The sequence below is a fragment of the Gadus macrocephalus genome, chromosome 18 (genome assembly GCF_031168955.1).
Source record: "Gadus macrocephalus chromosome 18, ASM3116895v1".
Classification (NCBI taxonomy): Eukaryota; Metazoa; Chordata; class Actinopteri; order Gadiformes; family Gadidae; genus Gadus; species Gadus macrocephalus.
In genome coordinates this window covers 8,524,127-8,542,203 of record NC_082399.1, presented here as the reverse complement: position 1 = coordinate 8,542,203, position 18,077 = coordinate 8,524,127, and the positions used below count along the sequence as shown (strand labels likewise).

Below are 18,077 nucleotides of genomic sequence, written 5' to 3'. Positions count from 1 at the left end.
AACATTTGGGATCGTTTACTAAGAACTCTGATTGGAACCAGATGCACTTCCAAGTTTCACCAAAATACAGAAAGCCTTATTTATGAGCCATGGTTACCGGCTCCTTACCCTGTAGCTGCGTTTGTGTGTGTGTGTGTGTTGGTGTGTGTTTGTGCCTGTGTGTCTTATTGGTTTCTGTAGCACATGCCTGTATGTGTCTATGTATAGTGTGTTTGTGCATGTGTGTGTGCGTCTTTCAGAGTGCATGTGTTTCTGTATTACATGTTTGCATGTCTTTCTGCATCCATGTCTTTCTGCATCCATCTGAGTTTGTCTGTTGTGTTTTTCTCTCGGTGTGTTTTTTATGAATATAACCTCTGTGTGTCATTCTGAGTGTACCCTGTGTGTGTGTCTTTCTGAGTGTATCCTGTGTGCATGTACGCGTCTTTCCAAGTGTGTGAGTCTATGAGTGCATTTAGCTACAGAGGGCACGATGAGTCCCCTATGTATGTGTACTTGTATTTACTTGTGGGTCAGTGTGTGCGCACACATGGGGGTCTTTCTGCATGTGTACGTGTGTATATATGTGCCTGCGTCTACTTAATGTGCTGCGTTGGGGTCATTGTTCTCCATCTCTGGACCCCTGGGAGATCCAAGCACACTCATCTACACCCACCCCTTCATCCCTCATCAGCCCAGGAACAGTGCAGTCCGGGCGGGCTGAGCTCTCTCCTCGCTCCCATGACTGATGTTCCTGTGGAGCACCCAGGCAGCACACACCGGGCCACTGTCCCACACACACATGTATGGACTCGTGCACTCACACACACAGACTCACACACAAAGACTCACACACACACACACAGTTTGGCAGGGGGTCTTCATTCATGAAGAGGACGAAAGTACCGGTTACGAGACAATAATAACATTGTTCTTTAATGTTTTATTCAGGTAGTGGAGGCTTTGTCTGCAATGAAATGGGGCTTATTGTTTTTGTATTTTGAGTTTGGTGACTCATCTTAATACACAGGGATTCACTGGGACGTTAGTTAGGTAAAAAGCTAAAAGTGCACATTTCAATTGGGTTTATTGTTTAATGGCTTGGAAACAAACCATTGTAATAATAACAGGAATTATTGTGGTGCTGATTTACTGCTGTTGTCCCAATGTCTTCATATTGATGACTTACAAATGTTCATTCATGAACCAAACATTCAAGCTGTTTCTGTTTGAAATTCACTTCAGTTGCTGTTGACAACCTCAACCACTGTTCCCCTCTGGGGATTTCTCTAGTCCTGTGGAGAAAACACATAACACACAAGTTAGTTTATTTTCTAAAACCTTTACATTTAGCTGAATTAATTACTTAAACTGCTTGAGATTAAGCAGCAACTAACCTGTGTTACATTATCATTTTTTTAGAACGAACACCGGTGCTAGTCTGCCACCTTGTGGCCGTTTTCATATTAAGATGCAATAATAGGCCCACTTCTGGTTCAGTCAAACAATCTGGGACTGGAGTTCTCTGCTGCTGTTGAAGTGAATGGACACACCAGAGACATCCAACAGAAATCTTTCCTTCTTTTCTCTTCCTTGTGATACTTTAGTCCTTGTGAGGATTGATTTTACTTTTTGTCTTTTATTGTTGCGTTTAACTGGTCGTACAGCGTTATTATGAGTTAAGAGTTAGAGTGATTATGAACTGATTACTATCAGAGTCCATACCTTCTAGACCAGGAGACCAAAGGTAAGGCTATTCAGGCTGGTCCACTCTGTCAGACTCCAGCCTGTCAGACAATTTTCAGTACCGTTAATGACTTTACATCAGTCTATCCGTTTTTCTTGTGCCAATATTGATACATAGATGAAAACAATTTGCATTTATCATAGCAGACTTTGAAAGAACAGTGAGGTGGCTTCACTCCTGTTTGAAGACGTTGTTCCGCCTACCTGGGCGCCGCTTCCTGCCGTCCCTGCGACTCCATGTCCGCTTCCTGTTTCCTCAGGAACGACCACAGCCTCCTGTGCTTCCATTGGTGCCGTTGCTGTCGGTCACTGTGACATCACTCATGTGCCAGCAAATTGCTCAATGGGAGGAAGGATCCCTAAAGGGCAAAGCAAGTCATTCGATATGGTATACGTTTTTTGTACTATTATTGGATGTGCATGTGTGTGTGTGAGTGCGTGCATGTACATGTTAATGTGTGTGCCCACCTGATGCAGGACGGCACAGGGACAGTAGTACTTCAGACGATGAGTTCTTGAACAACTGTAGCACCCTCTAGAGGGCAAAGAGAGAATGACATGCAGAATATCAGCAGCATTAGCGGCAAATATGTTTTAGGATATGGAAAGTGAGGTTTATGAGGCAGCTTTAAGATATTTTACAGATAACAGCAGGCAGGGTTGGATATCTTTGGTGTATGTTTTTGTGAAGAGTTGAACGTGTATGCTTCACATATGACTTGTAATAATTCAATTGTATGTCTGATACTTTTAATAATTATACTTGTTGCATGTCCAATTTTAATGCATTGATTACATCAGAGTGGGGAGTACCTTGAGAAATCATCAACGATATCCAATCTATACAGCTAAACCATCAACAGAATACATACAACGACATGTATATATAACACTCCTACATCTAACTTAACATCCAATCCAAAACACTGGGGGGGTCACTGGTTACCGGGTAGATCAGGTCCTTTAGGTGCTGTCCGTCGATGGCCACGATGACGTCGCCCTCGCGGATGCGTGCGCAGAGGCGGGCCGGCTGGTCTGGGAACAGCTGCTTGATGCGCACCACGCTGCCCGTCTCCTGCCCCAGGGGGTCCATGTCGCACATGATGAAGCTGAAGCCAAGGCCCTTGGGGCCCTTGGTCAAGCTCACCTCGAATGTGTTGTCTGGGGAAGATCCAGGTGCGGGGGTAGGGGGGGGCACGGTTATGGTTAGGGTGAGGTTAAAGGTGCAGTAGGTTTGATTTAAAAGTATTTGTTAAAATTGCTGTAGCCATCCGTCAGCAGTGAGTGAGATGCAGAACGAGATTTTTTGTTTTGAGTTGACTGCCTCTGTCTCTATATGGGTCATTTTAGAATTTAGTCTGCTCCCAGATAATTTCGGACCAATCAGGGCATCTCTTCCATGATTGGGTTTGACAAATCCATCTTGCCTGTCAATAACAGGTGCTTGAAATGCAACACTTCTCAATGGCCGAGAAACGTAGTGAGGGTGGGAGCAGAGAAGGATGGGACATTTTTTGGGTTGTTTCCTTTCAAAATCGTTCTCCCTTCTGCTCTCTCAAATGTTACCTGCAGCTCGTTTGAGTCTGAAGTCTCTATGTACTCTTTGTACTCTTCAGTTCCAAATCCAAATCTCACTGCTCCCTTTATTCATGTTTATTGAAGAGGTCATTATGCGATCTGCGATATTTTGAGCCTAAACTTTTATTTTATTTGGATTTTTTGATGCACGTTTGTAGAGAAGTTAGGGTTAGGGTTAAGAGAGAGAGAGAGAATGAGAGAATGAAGGGATCACCACTATTACGTTTTTTTATTTATTATGATGTATTCATTGATATAATTGTTATTTTTCCATTTTCTCTTTTTTTCTTCTATGGTGGAGGATGTCGCTTTGTTGAGGTCATTCTGTTCAGTTAGGTTCTGCTTGCGAAATGCTGCTAATCTCCCACGCCGGCCCTTTAAGTGGGGTCGCAGGTCAGGGTCGAGGAGAGGGTGTCAGGTGAGACGTAGGAGAGGCAGGGGGGCTTAAAGAACAGTAAGATAAGTGGTGGGGGTGGCGGTGTTGGCCAGGTGACTAGGGGGAGGAGTCAGGGTTGTAGAGATGGTGTAAAAGTTCATAGGTGGCAGTTTACGCATGCTACTAGCTTACAGCGAAGATTCCTCACGCAAGTTTCTCTGGCGCACGAGAGTTTTAGTGTCCCTAATCCCAACTGACACACCGTGGGATAAGTAGTAGGTTATTTGAAACCGTATTGATAAATATAATGCATTCCCCTTCATCTGTGCATGTAGTGGCAAAATATCAGCAGTGAATCTTGCTGATATTTTCCTGTTTTTCTGATATTTTTCTAAGCTCATTTAGATGTTATATTGCTTGTATATCTACTGTAGACCAGAAATCTAGCGTGTAACGATGAGGGTTAGGCCTAAAGCCCACCAAGTGTGAATTTAGCTCCATATTTGTAGCACAATCCAAGAAAGAAATAGAATCGCAATGTTTTTTAAAAGAGCTAAGCCTGGGACCGGGAATTTAGCGGTCTTTTGTGTCTGTATTTTGTGTCTGTTCCGACGTAGCTGTGTGCCTAGAGCTTTATCAATGGTTAAAACAGATAACATGTTTATGCAAAAAAAACGACGGAATCGTCACATAATTGGTAAGGTTGCAGAACCTTTACGTCATGTCAATGTCAGAGTGATGCAGTGTCACAGAGAGCTCCAGGGACCGAGCTAACCCTACCGTCCGCCATGAAGCGGTAGTCCCGGGGCTTCTGGGGCTCGCCGCCGGCCACCGGGGGAGAGTTGATGGCGGGGCAGCTGTTGTAGCGGAGGTGGTTGGTGTCCGGGCTGCAGCTCTTAGGGGACAGACTGCGGGCCGTGTCGGGGCTCAGGGACACGCGGGGCAGACTCATCCTCTCTCGCTCCACGACCAGGGAGACCACCTGCAGAGAGAGAGGGGGGGGGGGGGGGATTAGATGAAGGACAGGGGAGAAGAGAGAGAGAGAGCGAGAGAGAGAGAGAGAGAAATAGATACAGACGGAGACAGATTCAACAAGGATGTCTGGCTACATTCACACACGTACCTCTCCTGTCTTGGTCAGACACTCCACAGCCTGCTGGTACGTAAAATTATCCAGCCTCAGCCCGTCTACCTCCAGCAGCCTGTCATCTGTCGCTCACACACACACACACACACACACACACACACACACACACACACACACACACACACACACACACACACACACACACACACACACACACACACACACACACACACACACACACACACACACACAAACATATCCACACACACACACACACACACACACACACACACACACACACACACACACACACACACACACACAAACATATCCACAAACATATCCACACACACACACATATCCACATATCCACACACACACACACACACACAAACATATCCACACACACACACACACACACACACAAATATATCCACACACACACACACACACTCACACACACACACACACACACACACACACACACACACACACACACACACACACACACACACAAACATACCCACACACGCAAAAACACACACACCCACCCGCACGAAGATAGAAGCCGGTAAGACATACAGACAAGCAGCCAGATGGATTGTGTTTGTCTGTCTATCTTTGGCAGTGTGCGAGGGGAGCAGCTGGTAGCGTGACATCATACCTGGGTGCAGGCGTCCGTCCCTCTCTGCCACCCCCCCGGGGACAAGGCTCTTGACGTAGAGACCCCCGTTACGGAGGTTGCTATTGATGCCACCCTGGGGAAAGACAAACACCACGTTGGACTGGTTCTACCAATGAAATACTTTGATTTATGAATGGATTCATGTTTAATATATCTCATTCAGATACATTGTTCAGGAAAGGAAACCCAAGACAAAGCTTCATTAGTTCCAACATTTTACTGTTTAATACAATATTATTCAATGAATTACAGATTTGACTATTTAATCATCATATACTTATATAATTTGAGCAATAGAAAGGGGAAACCCAGTTCATTGTGTGTTGTTACAGCTTGCTAGAGGCAGTTGTATCCCTGGCCTGGTTTAAAGCCAAGCAGGCTGAACTCAGTCACACTGCGTGTGCGTTGCTCTCTGCTCCTCTAATCCCCCGACCACCAGGGGCTTAATCAGATTGGGGAGACTAGACGTGATGGGACCTGGAGCCCAGCTCCTCCCCACGGTCCCTATGTGCTCCACACTCATTACTCACCGGCAAACATATTACCTACCATACCATTGTTTTTACAAAAACCTTTTAAAGTTGATGTGTTAATACAGTAATGTAGTAACAGTTTAACAATGACAAAATTGGGATATATATTTAAAAAAGAAAAGCAGTCATGCACTGACGAAGGGGAAATGTTCCATTGTTTCCTGAACAATGTATCCTCTATTCCGCTCAATATAACTATCACACCATAACAAAAAGAACAAAAAGGATCTCACCTAAAGGGCTCAAAAGTTCAAAACCAGTGTTAATATGAAAGGCAGAAGGTTTAAACTCACGGACTCCAGCAGCTCTTAACACGACTACTTGCATTAGAGAGTGTACTCATACTGGTACTGGTACTAGAAATGCTCCACTTCACTGCCAGTGAATGATGCCTCTGCTGCCCATCATTAAAGTGACCATCTATGAACAGTCACTGAAGAATGTGCATTTGTCTTGCAACCAGCAACCAGTACAATCACACTAGACCGCAAAATTTAAATTGTACAGTAGTTCTCCATCTCCTCTTCTTCTTGACAGCACAGAGGGTGACCTAGGGGAGTGCCTGCCAAGTTCTAAATGACAGTAAAAGGGAAAGGGTCATTTGACAGCCGGTGGACAGGAAGTGATTCCCATCTGGTCATCCCAGGCGAGAGAGAGAGAGAGAGAGAGAGAGAGAGAGAGAGAGAGAGAGAGAGAGAGAGAGAGAGAGAGAGAGATGAGAGAGAGAGAGAGGAGAGAGAGAGAGAGAGAGAGAGAGAGAGAGAGAGAGAGAGAGAGAGATGAGAGAGAGAGAGAGAGAGAGGAGAGAGAGAGAGAGAGAGAGAGAGAGAGAGAAGAGAGAGAGAGAGAGAGAGAGAGAGAGAGAGAGAGAGAGGAGGCAGATAACAAAGAGCAGAGACAAGAGAGAGAGAGAGACGAGAGAGAGAGAGGAGCAGATAACAAAGAGCAGAGACAGACTGAGAGAGAGAGAGAGAGAGAGGAGCAGATAACAAAGAGCAGAGACAGACTGAGAGACGTGAAAAGGGAGCAGAGGAGAGAGGTGAAGGGCAAATAATTGAAGGGGAATAAGGCTAAAGAGAGAAGTAATTGCTTTCAGTAATTCTAGGTTAGGTGTGTCTGTAAGTGTGTGTGTAATATGTGTATCTAAGTCTGTCTGTGATTGTGTAAGTGAGTGAGTGTTTTCATGCATGCGTGTGTGATTGAGTGAGTGTGTGTGTGTTACAGTGAACTCACTGATATGCTGATTCCCAGGCTGCCTCCCTTCTTCTGCAGCTCCAGGGTCAGCTCCTCTGGCCCTCACGCTGTTCAGAGAGGAGAGGGAGCCGTCCTGCCATCACACACACACACACACACACACACACACACACACACACACACACACCACACACACCACACACACACACACACACACACACACACACACACACACACACACACACACAACCAGCCATCAGAATCTGCACGCCTCTTCTCTCTACACACCTCACATACGCAGAGCTCCAGCGTGTGTTATCCTACTTAGCTATTCAGGGATTCTTGTAGATACATATCATGAAGTCACAGATCATGGCCTCTTGCTCTAGAAGGCCACAGCCATGGGGGGATCCACCCCTCCACCTTATCAGCTGGGAGTCCAACTATTGACGCAATCCCGTCTGCCCTGCCACAAGGAGGGAGTCTGGGATTGGTAAGTCCATCGTTTCTTTCTGCATTGTAGCACGTTGAAGCAGTTGCTTTGCTTATTTTTTAACGTGCCCAACTGATTCTTGCATTTCTCTGGACTTGGCCCTTACTGTAAGTCCCATTGGACAGAAACCTCTGCCAAATAAGTGCAATGCAACTTCACGTCACGTCCTCCCCTTTTACCTGATAAAAGCATCAACCTCGCCCTCTCCTAGCCCCTCCTCCCTCAGACGTTAGCTCCTCCCCTGTCCCTCCGGCTGCAGCCCGAGGTCTACCTGGGCGTTGTAGATGCGTATGTCGGGGGGGACCTGCAGCTGGCTGCCCGCCTTGGGGGTCATCATGACGGAGATGATCTCGTCCAGGCTGCCCCCCGCCGAGTCAGGGTCCCGCGGCGGGGGCTGCTGCTGCTGGGGGCTCGGGGGCGCCCGGTGGTTCCCCAGGTTGTTGGGGCTCAATTGCACTGGAGGTGGGGGAGAGGGTGGAGAAGGGGGGAAGATACAGTTATGGTGGGGGAGAGGGGGGAGAAGGGGGGAGATACAGTTATGGTGGGGGAGAGGGCGCAGGGAGACACAGGGTGTGTTTTGTGTGTTCACACTCACAAACACTATTTTGGTGATTACAAAGACAGATTGGCAAATCATTACAAAAGAGACACGCACACTTGCAAAAACATGTGCACACACACCCACACACACATAAATATAAACAAACATGCGTTAACAGACATACTAGAACACACACACACGCACACACGCACACACACACACACACACACACACACACACACACACACACACACACACACACACACACACACACACACACACACACACACACACACACACACCTTTACCTTTGGGTTGGGAGATGATGAGCTGCACTTCGGGGGGGCTGCTCTGCATGACATCTGCTGCCTCAGCAAAGGTCACGCCCTCCAGGCTGATTTGGTTCAGGGAGATCAGGCGCCCTCCTAGAGGTCAAAGGTCAAACAGAAAGACCGACAGCACCGATGTGTATCAGTGGTGTGGTGGTGTTCAGCAGGGGACAACGGGACCTGTGATGGCTCCATAGCTGAACATTTGAATTATTTAGAATTCTTAAAAGATACAAAGCACGACCCTGATCAAAATAATAATATGAACAATTACAAGCCAACAACAGCCCCCCAAAAATGAAACATGTATCGGTTTCACTTCAATATCTTCTTCCATTAAACTCATTATCACCATTTTCATATCATTATCATCATTTGTATTTCATCATTCTCCTCATGTTCATATCATCCTCATATCATTATCATATCTGTATCTTATTATTACCTTGTCGGATTCGGCCATCCTTAGCCGCGGGTCCACCTGGGACGATGGAGGCCACAAATATCCCCAGGTCGTATTTGCCAACCGTGTCCTCGCCTACGATCACTATGCCTGGGAACACAACCCAAACCCAGGCCTGTGTTAGAGATACAACCCCCCCCCCGGCACCAAACACAACCAGCGCTTCCAACCACCACTCTGCAGGTTTAAGGAACTATGGTGTGAATCTGGTTGGGACTCAAGGCTGCGATTGGCTTACCAACACCAAGCTTTGGGTCTTTCTTCAACGAAACACAGATGACTTCTCTCTCTGGGGCTAGTTTGGCTGAAGAGTCTGTCAGATCAAACACACAACAAATACTCACTTTTCCACACGCTTTCTGGTTTGTGGACCAGGTTTAGGTTAGGAGGTGTGTGGTCCTACCTCTGGCAGCAGCGGAGAGGGAGGGAGCCAAAGAGCCACTCCTCTGAGCGCTCTGCGGGCTGCTGGAAGAGGTGCTGCAACACACACACACCAAGCCACACACACGCAGGCACGCACGCACACACACACACACACACACACCAAGCCACACGCACGCAGGCACGCACGCACGCGCACACACACACACACACACACACACACACACACACACACCAAGCCGCACGCACGCAGGCACGCACGCACGCGCACACACACACACACCAAGCCACACACACGCAGGCACGCAAGCACACACACACACACCCAGCCACACACACGCACGCACGCACACACACACACACACCCAGCCACACGCACGTACGCACGAGCGCACCCACACACACACACACACACACACACACACACACACACACACACACACACACACACACACACACACACACACACACACACACACACACACACACACACACACACACAAAATGAAATTCACATGAGTCAGAAGTCAGAATGTATCCAAAAACAAATATAGGATAAGAAATGGAATGTGTAGGTCCAATGAAGTGCATACAAACACATTCATCTTCAAACAGACAAGCAGTAGATACAGGTAGACTGTGGACATTGGGATCAAACTCAAAACCTTTTGTCTCACAACGACACTTTCATGCCCTCTACCCCCCCCATGTATGTATGTAAGCATGTAAGTATCTATGTATGTATGTACAGTATTTATGTATGTATGTGTGCAAGTATGTAGTTGGGTAGGTTTGTATGCATAGATGTAGGTAGGTAGGTAGGTAGGTAGGTAGGTAGGTAGGTAGGTAGGTAGTATATTTTGTTTGCCCTGTTGTTGTTTGTTCTGTTTGTCTTGTGTTGTCCTTACTTTAGCATTTAGTTTAGCATTTACCTTAGTGTTTATTTTTGTTTGCATACTTTGTATTTTTATTGTATTGTATCTTTTTATCCTGTGTTTTCCACTGCTGCTGGGCTGTGGCAACAAACAAATTTCTCCCACGGGGGATTAATAAAGTTGAATCTGATCTTCTCTATAAATATGTGCATGTATATGTAATGAACCACTATGGTGCTCCTCCAGTCAGAGGAGCACCCAGGGCTACCTGTGGTGCTCCTCCAGTCAGAGGAGCACCCAGGGCTACCTGTGGTGGGTGCTCCTCCAGTCAGAGGAGCACCCAGGGCTACCTGTGGTGGTTGAGGCCCTGCCGGTGCTGCTTTATTCGGGCCTCGATCCTGGCGGTGATGTCGTCGCAGAGCTTGGTCATGGAGTCGTCCTGGGGGGTGGACTGCCCGCTGTCGTCCTGGGGCGTGGTCAGGCCGCTGTCGTCCCGGGGCGTGGGGGGCTCGGTGTACGACTTGAGCCGGTCGCGTGGCGGCCGGGTGCTGGCAGCGTATTGGCCAATGTGGTTGTCTTCTGGAAAGAAGTTAGCGTTAGCATGTCAACGTCCGTTCGCTGACACTTTTAGCAACTGCAGTGACTGCATTATTTGTTATAACAACTAAAAGTCTGTCAAAAGTTTTACTGTTCATTTAAACATACATAAATAGCAACTTAGATGGACAAGAATCTACAAGTACATCCTCATTATAGTTTGTAAAGTATTACTTTGTGAGCCACCCATAAGATGAACACTAATATTAACCTCCCAATGAAAATATATTAGGTGCTGTAGACAGCTAACATTTGTAGATGGTTAGACAGGTAGCGTTGTCACGGAGACGGCTAGTGGCTTAAGGCTAACTGACCTGACACAAGGCTGTGGCTGGGCTTACGAGAGCTCATCTCGTTGTTGAATTTGTGCTGTGCGGAGCAGAGGTTACACAGGTATTTGGCTATCTTCGACCTTTCTGTTACAAAGGTGCACTTCTTCTTGTTGCCACGGCACTCTATGATGAACTTTCGTTTCTGCAAAGGAAGGTTCATAAAATAAATGCTGGAAAATGACCTTCAACTTTTTTTCCTCAACACACTAACAGTTATCTTAGATCTAAAAGCTAAACGCAAAACATCATCAACATAAGCTCTACTTCAAACTCGACAAATATGACGAGTCGTCATATTTGTCGTCATTGACGACCGAATGTTGTGTCAAAACCAGATTGTGTTTTGTTTTCTACAAATATTCTTATAAAAAAATAAACATTTACGACTCACATTAGAGGAGATGGTTGAGGTTTCCCGCCAAAAGAAAGTCTGACTGGTGGATCGGCGGCCATCTTTGACGTCGTATACGATGATCCCTTTGGCACACACACCGAGGATAATTTCCCCCTCTACCGGACGCTTCTCGTGCACAACGCGGTAGAACAACACGCCATACTCGGGCAGGCTCAGACTCACCTGCGGAGAGATAGATAGGTTCGAAAAAATTGGTTGAAGATCTCGATTCAGTTGGTTCACTGGTCCCTTACGCCAAAAATGAACACAGTGGACAAAACCCACCTGGTGTTTATTATTGTCCCCAGACATATATGACTCAAGATAAGAGGTAGTAGTCGGTTTCAGGTAGTGTGGGAATGATTTAGGATATTCACATTTGATAGAAAAGGTTTATCAATAAAAATGTATTAACGATAAACTGCATATGGAGTCCTCATCACAGCACTTCTGTTAATATATTATAACATTTCTAGTAAATCTAAATAAGGATTAATAAATTAAATAATAATAATTAAATTATCATTTTCAATATTAATATACATGCATACAAGCATAAGAGTTTTCTGCCTTGTCACCTTAAGGAACTCCAGTTCCGATTCGTCTGAGAGCATTTGGGCGTTGCTGGCGTGTAACCGCAGCAACTCATCCTTAATGGAAGGCAAGGCACGTTTCTCCATGACGCTCTTGGAGATGTAGTGGTCCACCCGGTAGTAGCTTCTACCGTACACCTGCGCACAGCAACACGCCTCAGTCAGCACAATCCATCCATTCATGGCACAAGTACAAATGCATACATTTCTTGATATTTAATAAGCAAATACATAGAACACAACTGACAGAATAAACAATAATAGAAAGACTAAAGAAGAGATGATAGCCGCGTCCCAGCACCAGGTACCTCAGGCATGCAGTCTCCGTACTCTGCCTGCAGGGCCAGCCCCGCCAGCCACAGAGAGCTCTCCTCGTGGCAAGACAGGCGGTCCTCCAGGAAGTCCTTCCTCAGCTGGAGGTAGTACTGGTGGCGGCTCAACTTGTGCCTGTCAGAAAAATAATGGATAACGCGATCCATTTCATAAAACGAACACGATGACTTGAAGCCAAATTATGCTTTTGGGTAGAGGCAGCCGCCACAATGTATATCCTGACAACTACATACAAAACTAGAGAATGTGTCTCACTTACAAAAGCAGGGAAATGTCACTGACGAAAAACTTGACCCGGAAGTAGAGAATAAAGGGGGTCGTAGGCACTTTTTTCCAGGAGTCTGGGGCAACCTTGGAAATCTTGGTGTCAGTGTCCAGGAAGAAGAACTCATTGTCTGAGAAGAAAAGGGAGAGAATTAGACGTTTCCACACAGACCCAACCAACTCGATAGACTGTCAGTTGCACATTCACACATTGTTCCTATAGGTCCCTCCATTTGTATATTTTTGGGACCTTTTTACCTCAAATATAAAATGTCGTTGTAGTGAGTTTGTGATTAACTGGCTTAAGATCCAGATATTCCAACCCTTGCTCCCACACTCCCTACCTCCCTTTCCTTAGTGGAAACTCTGTCTCACGATGATGAATCTGTCTCACTCCCCAAATCACTCAAAGGTATGTGACTTCAGACCCAGCTCATAAAGAAACAGGGTAGGGGTTTGGCTAGTTGTTGAAGGATGCCTACAAGTGCGGATGCAGGATTTTGGGGGCAACAAAAAATAGTAGCTTCCGTCGTTGGAGGCGGGGCAGCCGCTACAAGACCCTACTCTACAACACAACACACGACCCACAGAGTCCTCTTCCTCCTACCGTCGACATAGGCCAGGCCGAAGTAGAAGTGCTCCACGAGGTTGGAGTGGGCCACGATCATGTCGAAGACTTCCCCGCACCGGCTCTTCACTTCGCACCTCACCTGGAGGCTCTGGCCGCTGGGCATCACCACACCCACCTCCCTCTGGGTGGAGGAGGCCTTCCCCTTCCTCGACTGAGAGGAGAGGAGGAGGGCGGGGGGGAGACAAGAGGAGCAGACGAAGAGGGGGAGAGGACAATAGAGGGAGGAAAGGGGGAGAAGAAGTGAGGAAAAGAGAAGGGCGGAGAGGAGATAGACATGAAAAGAGAAGAGAAGGGAGAAAAAGGGTGAGAGAAGAGTAGGAAGGGGGGAGAGGAGGGAGAGAAATGAGAGGGAGAGAAGAAAGGGGGAGAGAAGAGAGGGAAAATTCATTATGGAATTACTGCTGAAGAATACTTTGATCGTTTGAAGTATGGAGTACAGAGATGCCTTTATTGTCTGATTGCGTATTAATGGATTATCAACTCCCCGTTAAACTCACCATTATTGATCCTGGCAGCTCCAAGACAACATGGGGCTCATCTTGCATTCTAATGAACTCTGGGCCCATTTCCTATCGAAGACAATTATACAACAAAGCCGTATTAACCTAAAGGTCCAGTGTGTAGAGATTAGCAGCATCGAGCAGTGAGCTGGCAGAAGGCTACCAACTAAATCCGCTCCAACATTTCTAAATAGCATTTCTGAGAATTACATAACAAATAAGAAACTCAAGATATACAGTAAAATAAGTATATAAGTATAATTTATGTACATTATAATTTAATTGTGACATTTGAAAGGTTATTTCAGCTGTTGCAACACATAATAAATGTTTGGTTTTGGTTGTTTAATGCTTTAGTTGGAAGGATCACATATATCATGGTTTTGCTAGTAGGTATACATTGCTAAGGGGTTATCATTGTCCAAAACTGCCATAAGGTCATTCTAATGAAAACAATCCAATAAATGTACTAATCATTAAGAGTAGAGCCACCTTGAGTTTCTTATCGTTCAGACTAAGGGTGGAACTGTAGTGGTTGAGGGCCCGTGGGTTGGTATCACGACCACCGTCCATGTACGGACTACAAGGGGTGCGGTTCGATTGTTGATAGCTGGTGTAATCGTCTCTGTAACGACCTCCCGAAGAAACTCTGGAGAAAAGGAAGAAAGAAAAGTGACTTTTGTTGATGTTTTCAGAGTGTTTCCCCAATTATATTGAGTTACATGCCGATTTTTTGCTAAACTAAATAAAACGTCTTATTTTCAACATCAATCTAACAGGAAGAGGATTGATTAGAAAACGTCCAATTTCAACTGCCAAACTTATTTGCAGTATGGACGCATCACGTACCCTGCGTTTTCTGTTCGGTACGAGGCTCCTGAGTAAGCTCTGGAAGCCTTCCTCCTCATCGCCCAGTTAGAGTTACTAAAATAACCAGCTGGAAAGACACAGGACAGATTTAAATTGGAATTCCAACAGTCAAAGAATCTATACTAAAGCTTCGTGAAATACTTTCAAAATGGTGTCCCTGCATAATTTATTGAGGTTTTTCTGGAAATGTTTTGCTATTTAGTATTTTGTAGGATATTATGATGTGTTATTGATGAACCATACCGTGAAATCTGTCTCTAACCGTCTGACTGCGGTCTGTGAGTTGTGTTCCATTTTCAGACATGGTAACATGATCAACCTACAAAGGTACAAAGAAAGGTAAAAAAAAAAGACAAAGATGTATGTCAGAATTGTTGGAACCTGGAATATAGTATATTGAAAAGATATATATATTCTACCAGATTTTTTAATAACCTCGAATGGCCCAAATAGCCCTTCCTTGTAGCTAATTAACTCACTGAACTATAGCTTGAAACAATAAAGAACAATGAATGATAACTTGGGTAGCCCAACTCACTGAGTTCCGGAAAACGTCCTCCACTAGTTGTTTGATGAGTCTGTCAGGAGGGGGCAGCAGAGAGGCTGTGTGGTGCTGTTCACAGGTCTCTAGTACCGCCAGCAGATCGGCCCGTTTCAACACCACATCTTCGCACATGCTCAGTAGCAGCCTGTCCAGCTCGCTGCTCAGCTGGACAGGCTGGGGCAGCAAGACACCGACCGGCAGGGAGGGATTAACAAAGAGTGGGACAAAGGAGAGAAAATAAACCAGTCAAAAAAGGAGATTCAGATTAATTATTTTGGTAGAGTTTACATAAAGAGCCAAAAATGTAGAAAGCCAACTAAGATAGATAAACTGATCTATTGTTTGATTGATTAATTGATTGACTGATTGACAGTAATAAAGTACCTGGTTTTGAGGTAGCAGGTAATCCGCACACCAGTACAGCATCATCCCCATGGAATACACCGCCATCTGCACACAAACCACCATGTGGCAATGACACAGTTAAAACAATATTTGTTCAGAACTGGTTGTTATTTGTCAAAGGAGCAGAAAACAGCAGTTGTCAGGTAGTGGTGTGGACCCAAGGTGACACTAAATGAAACCCTAAGATGTACTCCGTTTAGACAACGCTTTGATCCAAAGTAATTAAAATAAACCTTGTTGAAGTTGGGGTTTGAATCCATAACCTTTCTACTGGGCGTCATGAACCCCATAACCAGTAGAAGACTATACCAAGATATGTAAGAAACCAGTTCATTCATAGTTGTGCAGCGGTACTGATGACGTGTTGTGGGGTCCACCTTCTCCACTGCCGTGCGGCTGGATGCGACCAGACCCTGACGGACCTCCGGGGCCGTGAAGGAGGCCACATCCTCAGACCGGGAACAGCCCTTGAAGGCCAGGCTCCCACTGGCCGAGAGCAGCACCGAGCCCGGGCTCAACACGCTGCACATGTTCCCCGAGCCTGGAGGAAGAACCCCAGGACATACTTTATTGTTGAATATAGGGCATTTGATGGATGCATTCATGCGTACATCTTAGCGTGACGACCCCAATGGGACTCCAACCTCTCACATGGGCAGTGCGTACGTCATGCTGTTCTAGTTGAGCATAGTTAAGAGCACCATATCACTTATTCATTTCAAATCCATTAACCATACTACAACCTTATTTATCTGCCGATACCGGTTTTATATTGTTATCGGTGTCAATAAATGACTAAGATTCGACTACTCAGGTACTTTACCGTTGCAGTGAAATAAGGTTACCATACTACATGTCCTTTAGTATTATAAACGATAGTCCAGCATAGTGTTTCTGGCAGGGATTTGTCAGTGGATCGCATCGGATTACACCATCCATTACGATTGTATTTCCTTTGTCTGATCCGTTGGGTTTGACCAGATGTTGGTGCAGAACAAGGGATGGGCTCCTCCCTTTCAAACCTCAAATACAGTCTGATACAGCTTTGGACCGTGGTGAGAACGCTATGGAAACCAGACACGTAGCGGATGGATACCTTTGCAGGAGATCTCCAGCAAGGACTCAGCGGTGGCCAGGAGCAGACCCCAGAGCTCTCCCTCATCCAGTGGTGACCCCCTGGCCTCCAACACCTCTGCCAGGGTCACAAACGTACCCATACTGGAGGGAAGGAGGGAGGGAGGGATGGAGGGAGGGTGTAGAAGTAGATACATGGATGGACAGGTTGATGCATGTACAGATGAATGCATAGATGCACACACACACACACAATCGCACGTACGCACGCACGCACACACGCATGCACGCGCCCGCCCGCAAACACACACACACACACACACACACACACACACACACACACACACACACACACACACACACATATAATCAATAAACTGTATATTTGGTGGAAAATATTGCATACTGGTCTACATTAAGTGCACTCTCAGCAGATCCATAGGCGGGGTTGCTGAGCAACCTAAAGAGATGTTACTACTAAGACAAAAGAACAGGGGTCCACTCTGAGGCAGCATTGCAGCAAATCATATTGCAATGCCTAGACAAAAAGCCCCGTGAGCCCCTGACACCTCGTTTTGTATTGTCTATTCTGCTTCTCTTTTTTATTTAATTTTTAATTGAACCTCATCGTGGTGTTTTTTTTATAATTTGTTATAGATTATTATTTGTGTCATTTATTATTTTTAATATTTTTTATTTGTTATGGAATTCCCGATGCATATGTGCTTCTTGTTGCTGTTATATCTTTATTGCTGTGGTGTCAGTGAAGGGCTAAATTGAGAGTCCTGGTTACTCTCCGTCCAATTAGTTATATACATTCTTGGGTTCCTCTCAAAATTCTCCATTACTTGTATGCCGTGCACATATTGGTATTTCAAATCCACACATCCAATGACATATAAATACTATTACCGCTCTGTGTTTTACTATATGCTTTTACTTCTATGCTGCCTTGATGACCCCTGTCTTTTTAGAACAATCCAATTGTACCTAAATGATACATACTAGGTACATTGCACCTAGTTATTATGCACATTTAAGCATTCAACACATTGACTTAGGCTTCCTTAAGCGAGGAAGTGTTAATGTTAATGAACTCGTATCAAAGCAGTAGTTAGAATCCTGTGATACAGTAATGGACAATGCCACCGCTTGTGTCTACAATAGATTCTGACCTGGGATGTATGAACCATGGGCCATCTCTCTCTGCCAGAGCAGAACGGTTATAGACTAATGTATTGTTGTCGGTCATTAAGGCCGCTGTTGCACCAACAGAAGCT

General features: G+C 45.6%; 1 protein-coding gene across 1 annotated transcript in view; it reads right to left on the bottom strand.

The window, feature by feature from the left end:
• Nucleotides 1-899: 899 nt before the first annotated feature.
• frmpd2 (FERM and PDZ domain containing 2) overlaps nucleotides 900-18,077 on the bottom strand; it is a 19,236-nt gene continuing 2,058 nt past the window's right edge. Inside the window, 29 exon segments of the mRNA XM_060036625.1 lie at nucleotides 900-1,274; nucleotides 1,705-1,766; nucleotides 1,930-2,084; nucleotides 2,194-2,260; nucleotides 2,672-2,886; nucleotides 4,460-4,661; nucleotides 4,803-4,888; nucleotides 5,431-5,524; nucleotides 7,218-7,319; nucleotides 7,943-8,127; nucleotides 8,521-8,637; nucleotides 8,987-9,094; nucleotides 9,243-9,317; nucleotides 9,408-9,481; nucleotides 10,611-10,839; nucleotides 11,172-11,331; nucleotides 11,581-11,766; nucleotides 12,162-12,314; nucleotides 12,485-12,623; nucleotides 12,769-12,904; nucleotides 13,381-13,555; nucleotides 13,902-13,973; nucleotides 14,397-14,553; nucleotides 14,754-14,841; nucleotides 15,018-15,093; nucleotides 15,313-15,492; nucleotides 15,703-15,768; nucleotides 16,101-16,264; nucleotides 16,820-16,941. Coding sequence (XP_059892608.1) covers nucleotides 2,047-2,084; nucleotides 2,194-2,260; nucleotides 2,672-2,886; nucleotides 4,460-4,661; nucleotides 4,803-4,888; nucleotides 5,431-5,524; nucleotides 7,218-7,319; nucleotides 7,943-8,127; nucleotides 8,521-8,637; nucleotides 8,987-9,094; nucleotides 9,243-9,317; nucleotides 9,408-9,481; nucleotides 10,611-10,839; nucleotides 11,172-11,331; nucleotides 11,581-11,766; nucleotides 12,162-12,314; nucleotides 12,485-12,623; nucleotides 12,769-12,904; nucleotides 13,381-13,555; nucleotides 13,902-13,973; nucleotides 14,397-14,553; nucleotides 14,754-14,841; nucleotides 15,018-15,093; nucleotides 15,313-15,492; nucleotides 15,703-15,768; nucleotides 16,101-16,264; nucleotides 16,820-16,940 — 3,465 coding nt within the window. The 5' untranslated portion in view covers nucleotide 16,941 and the 3' untranslated portion in view covers nucleotides 900-1,274; nucleotides 1,705-1,766; nucleotides 1,930-2,046.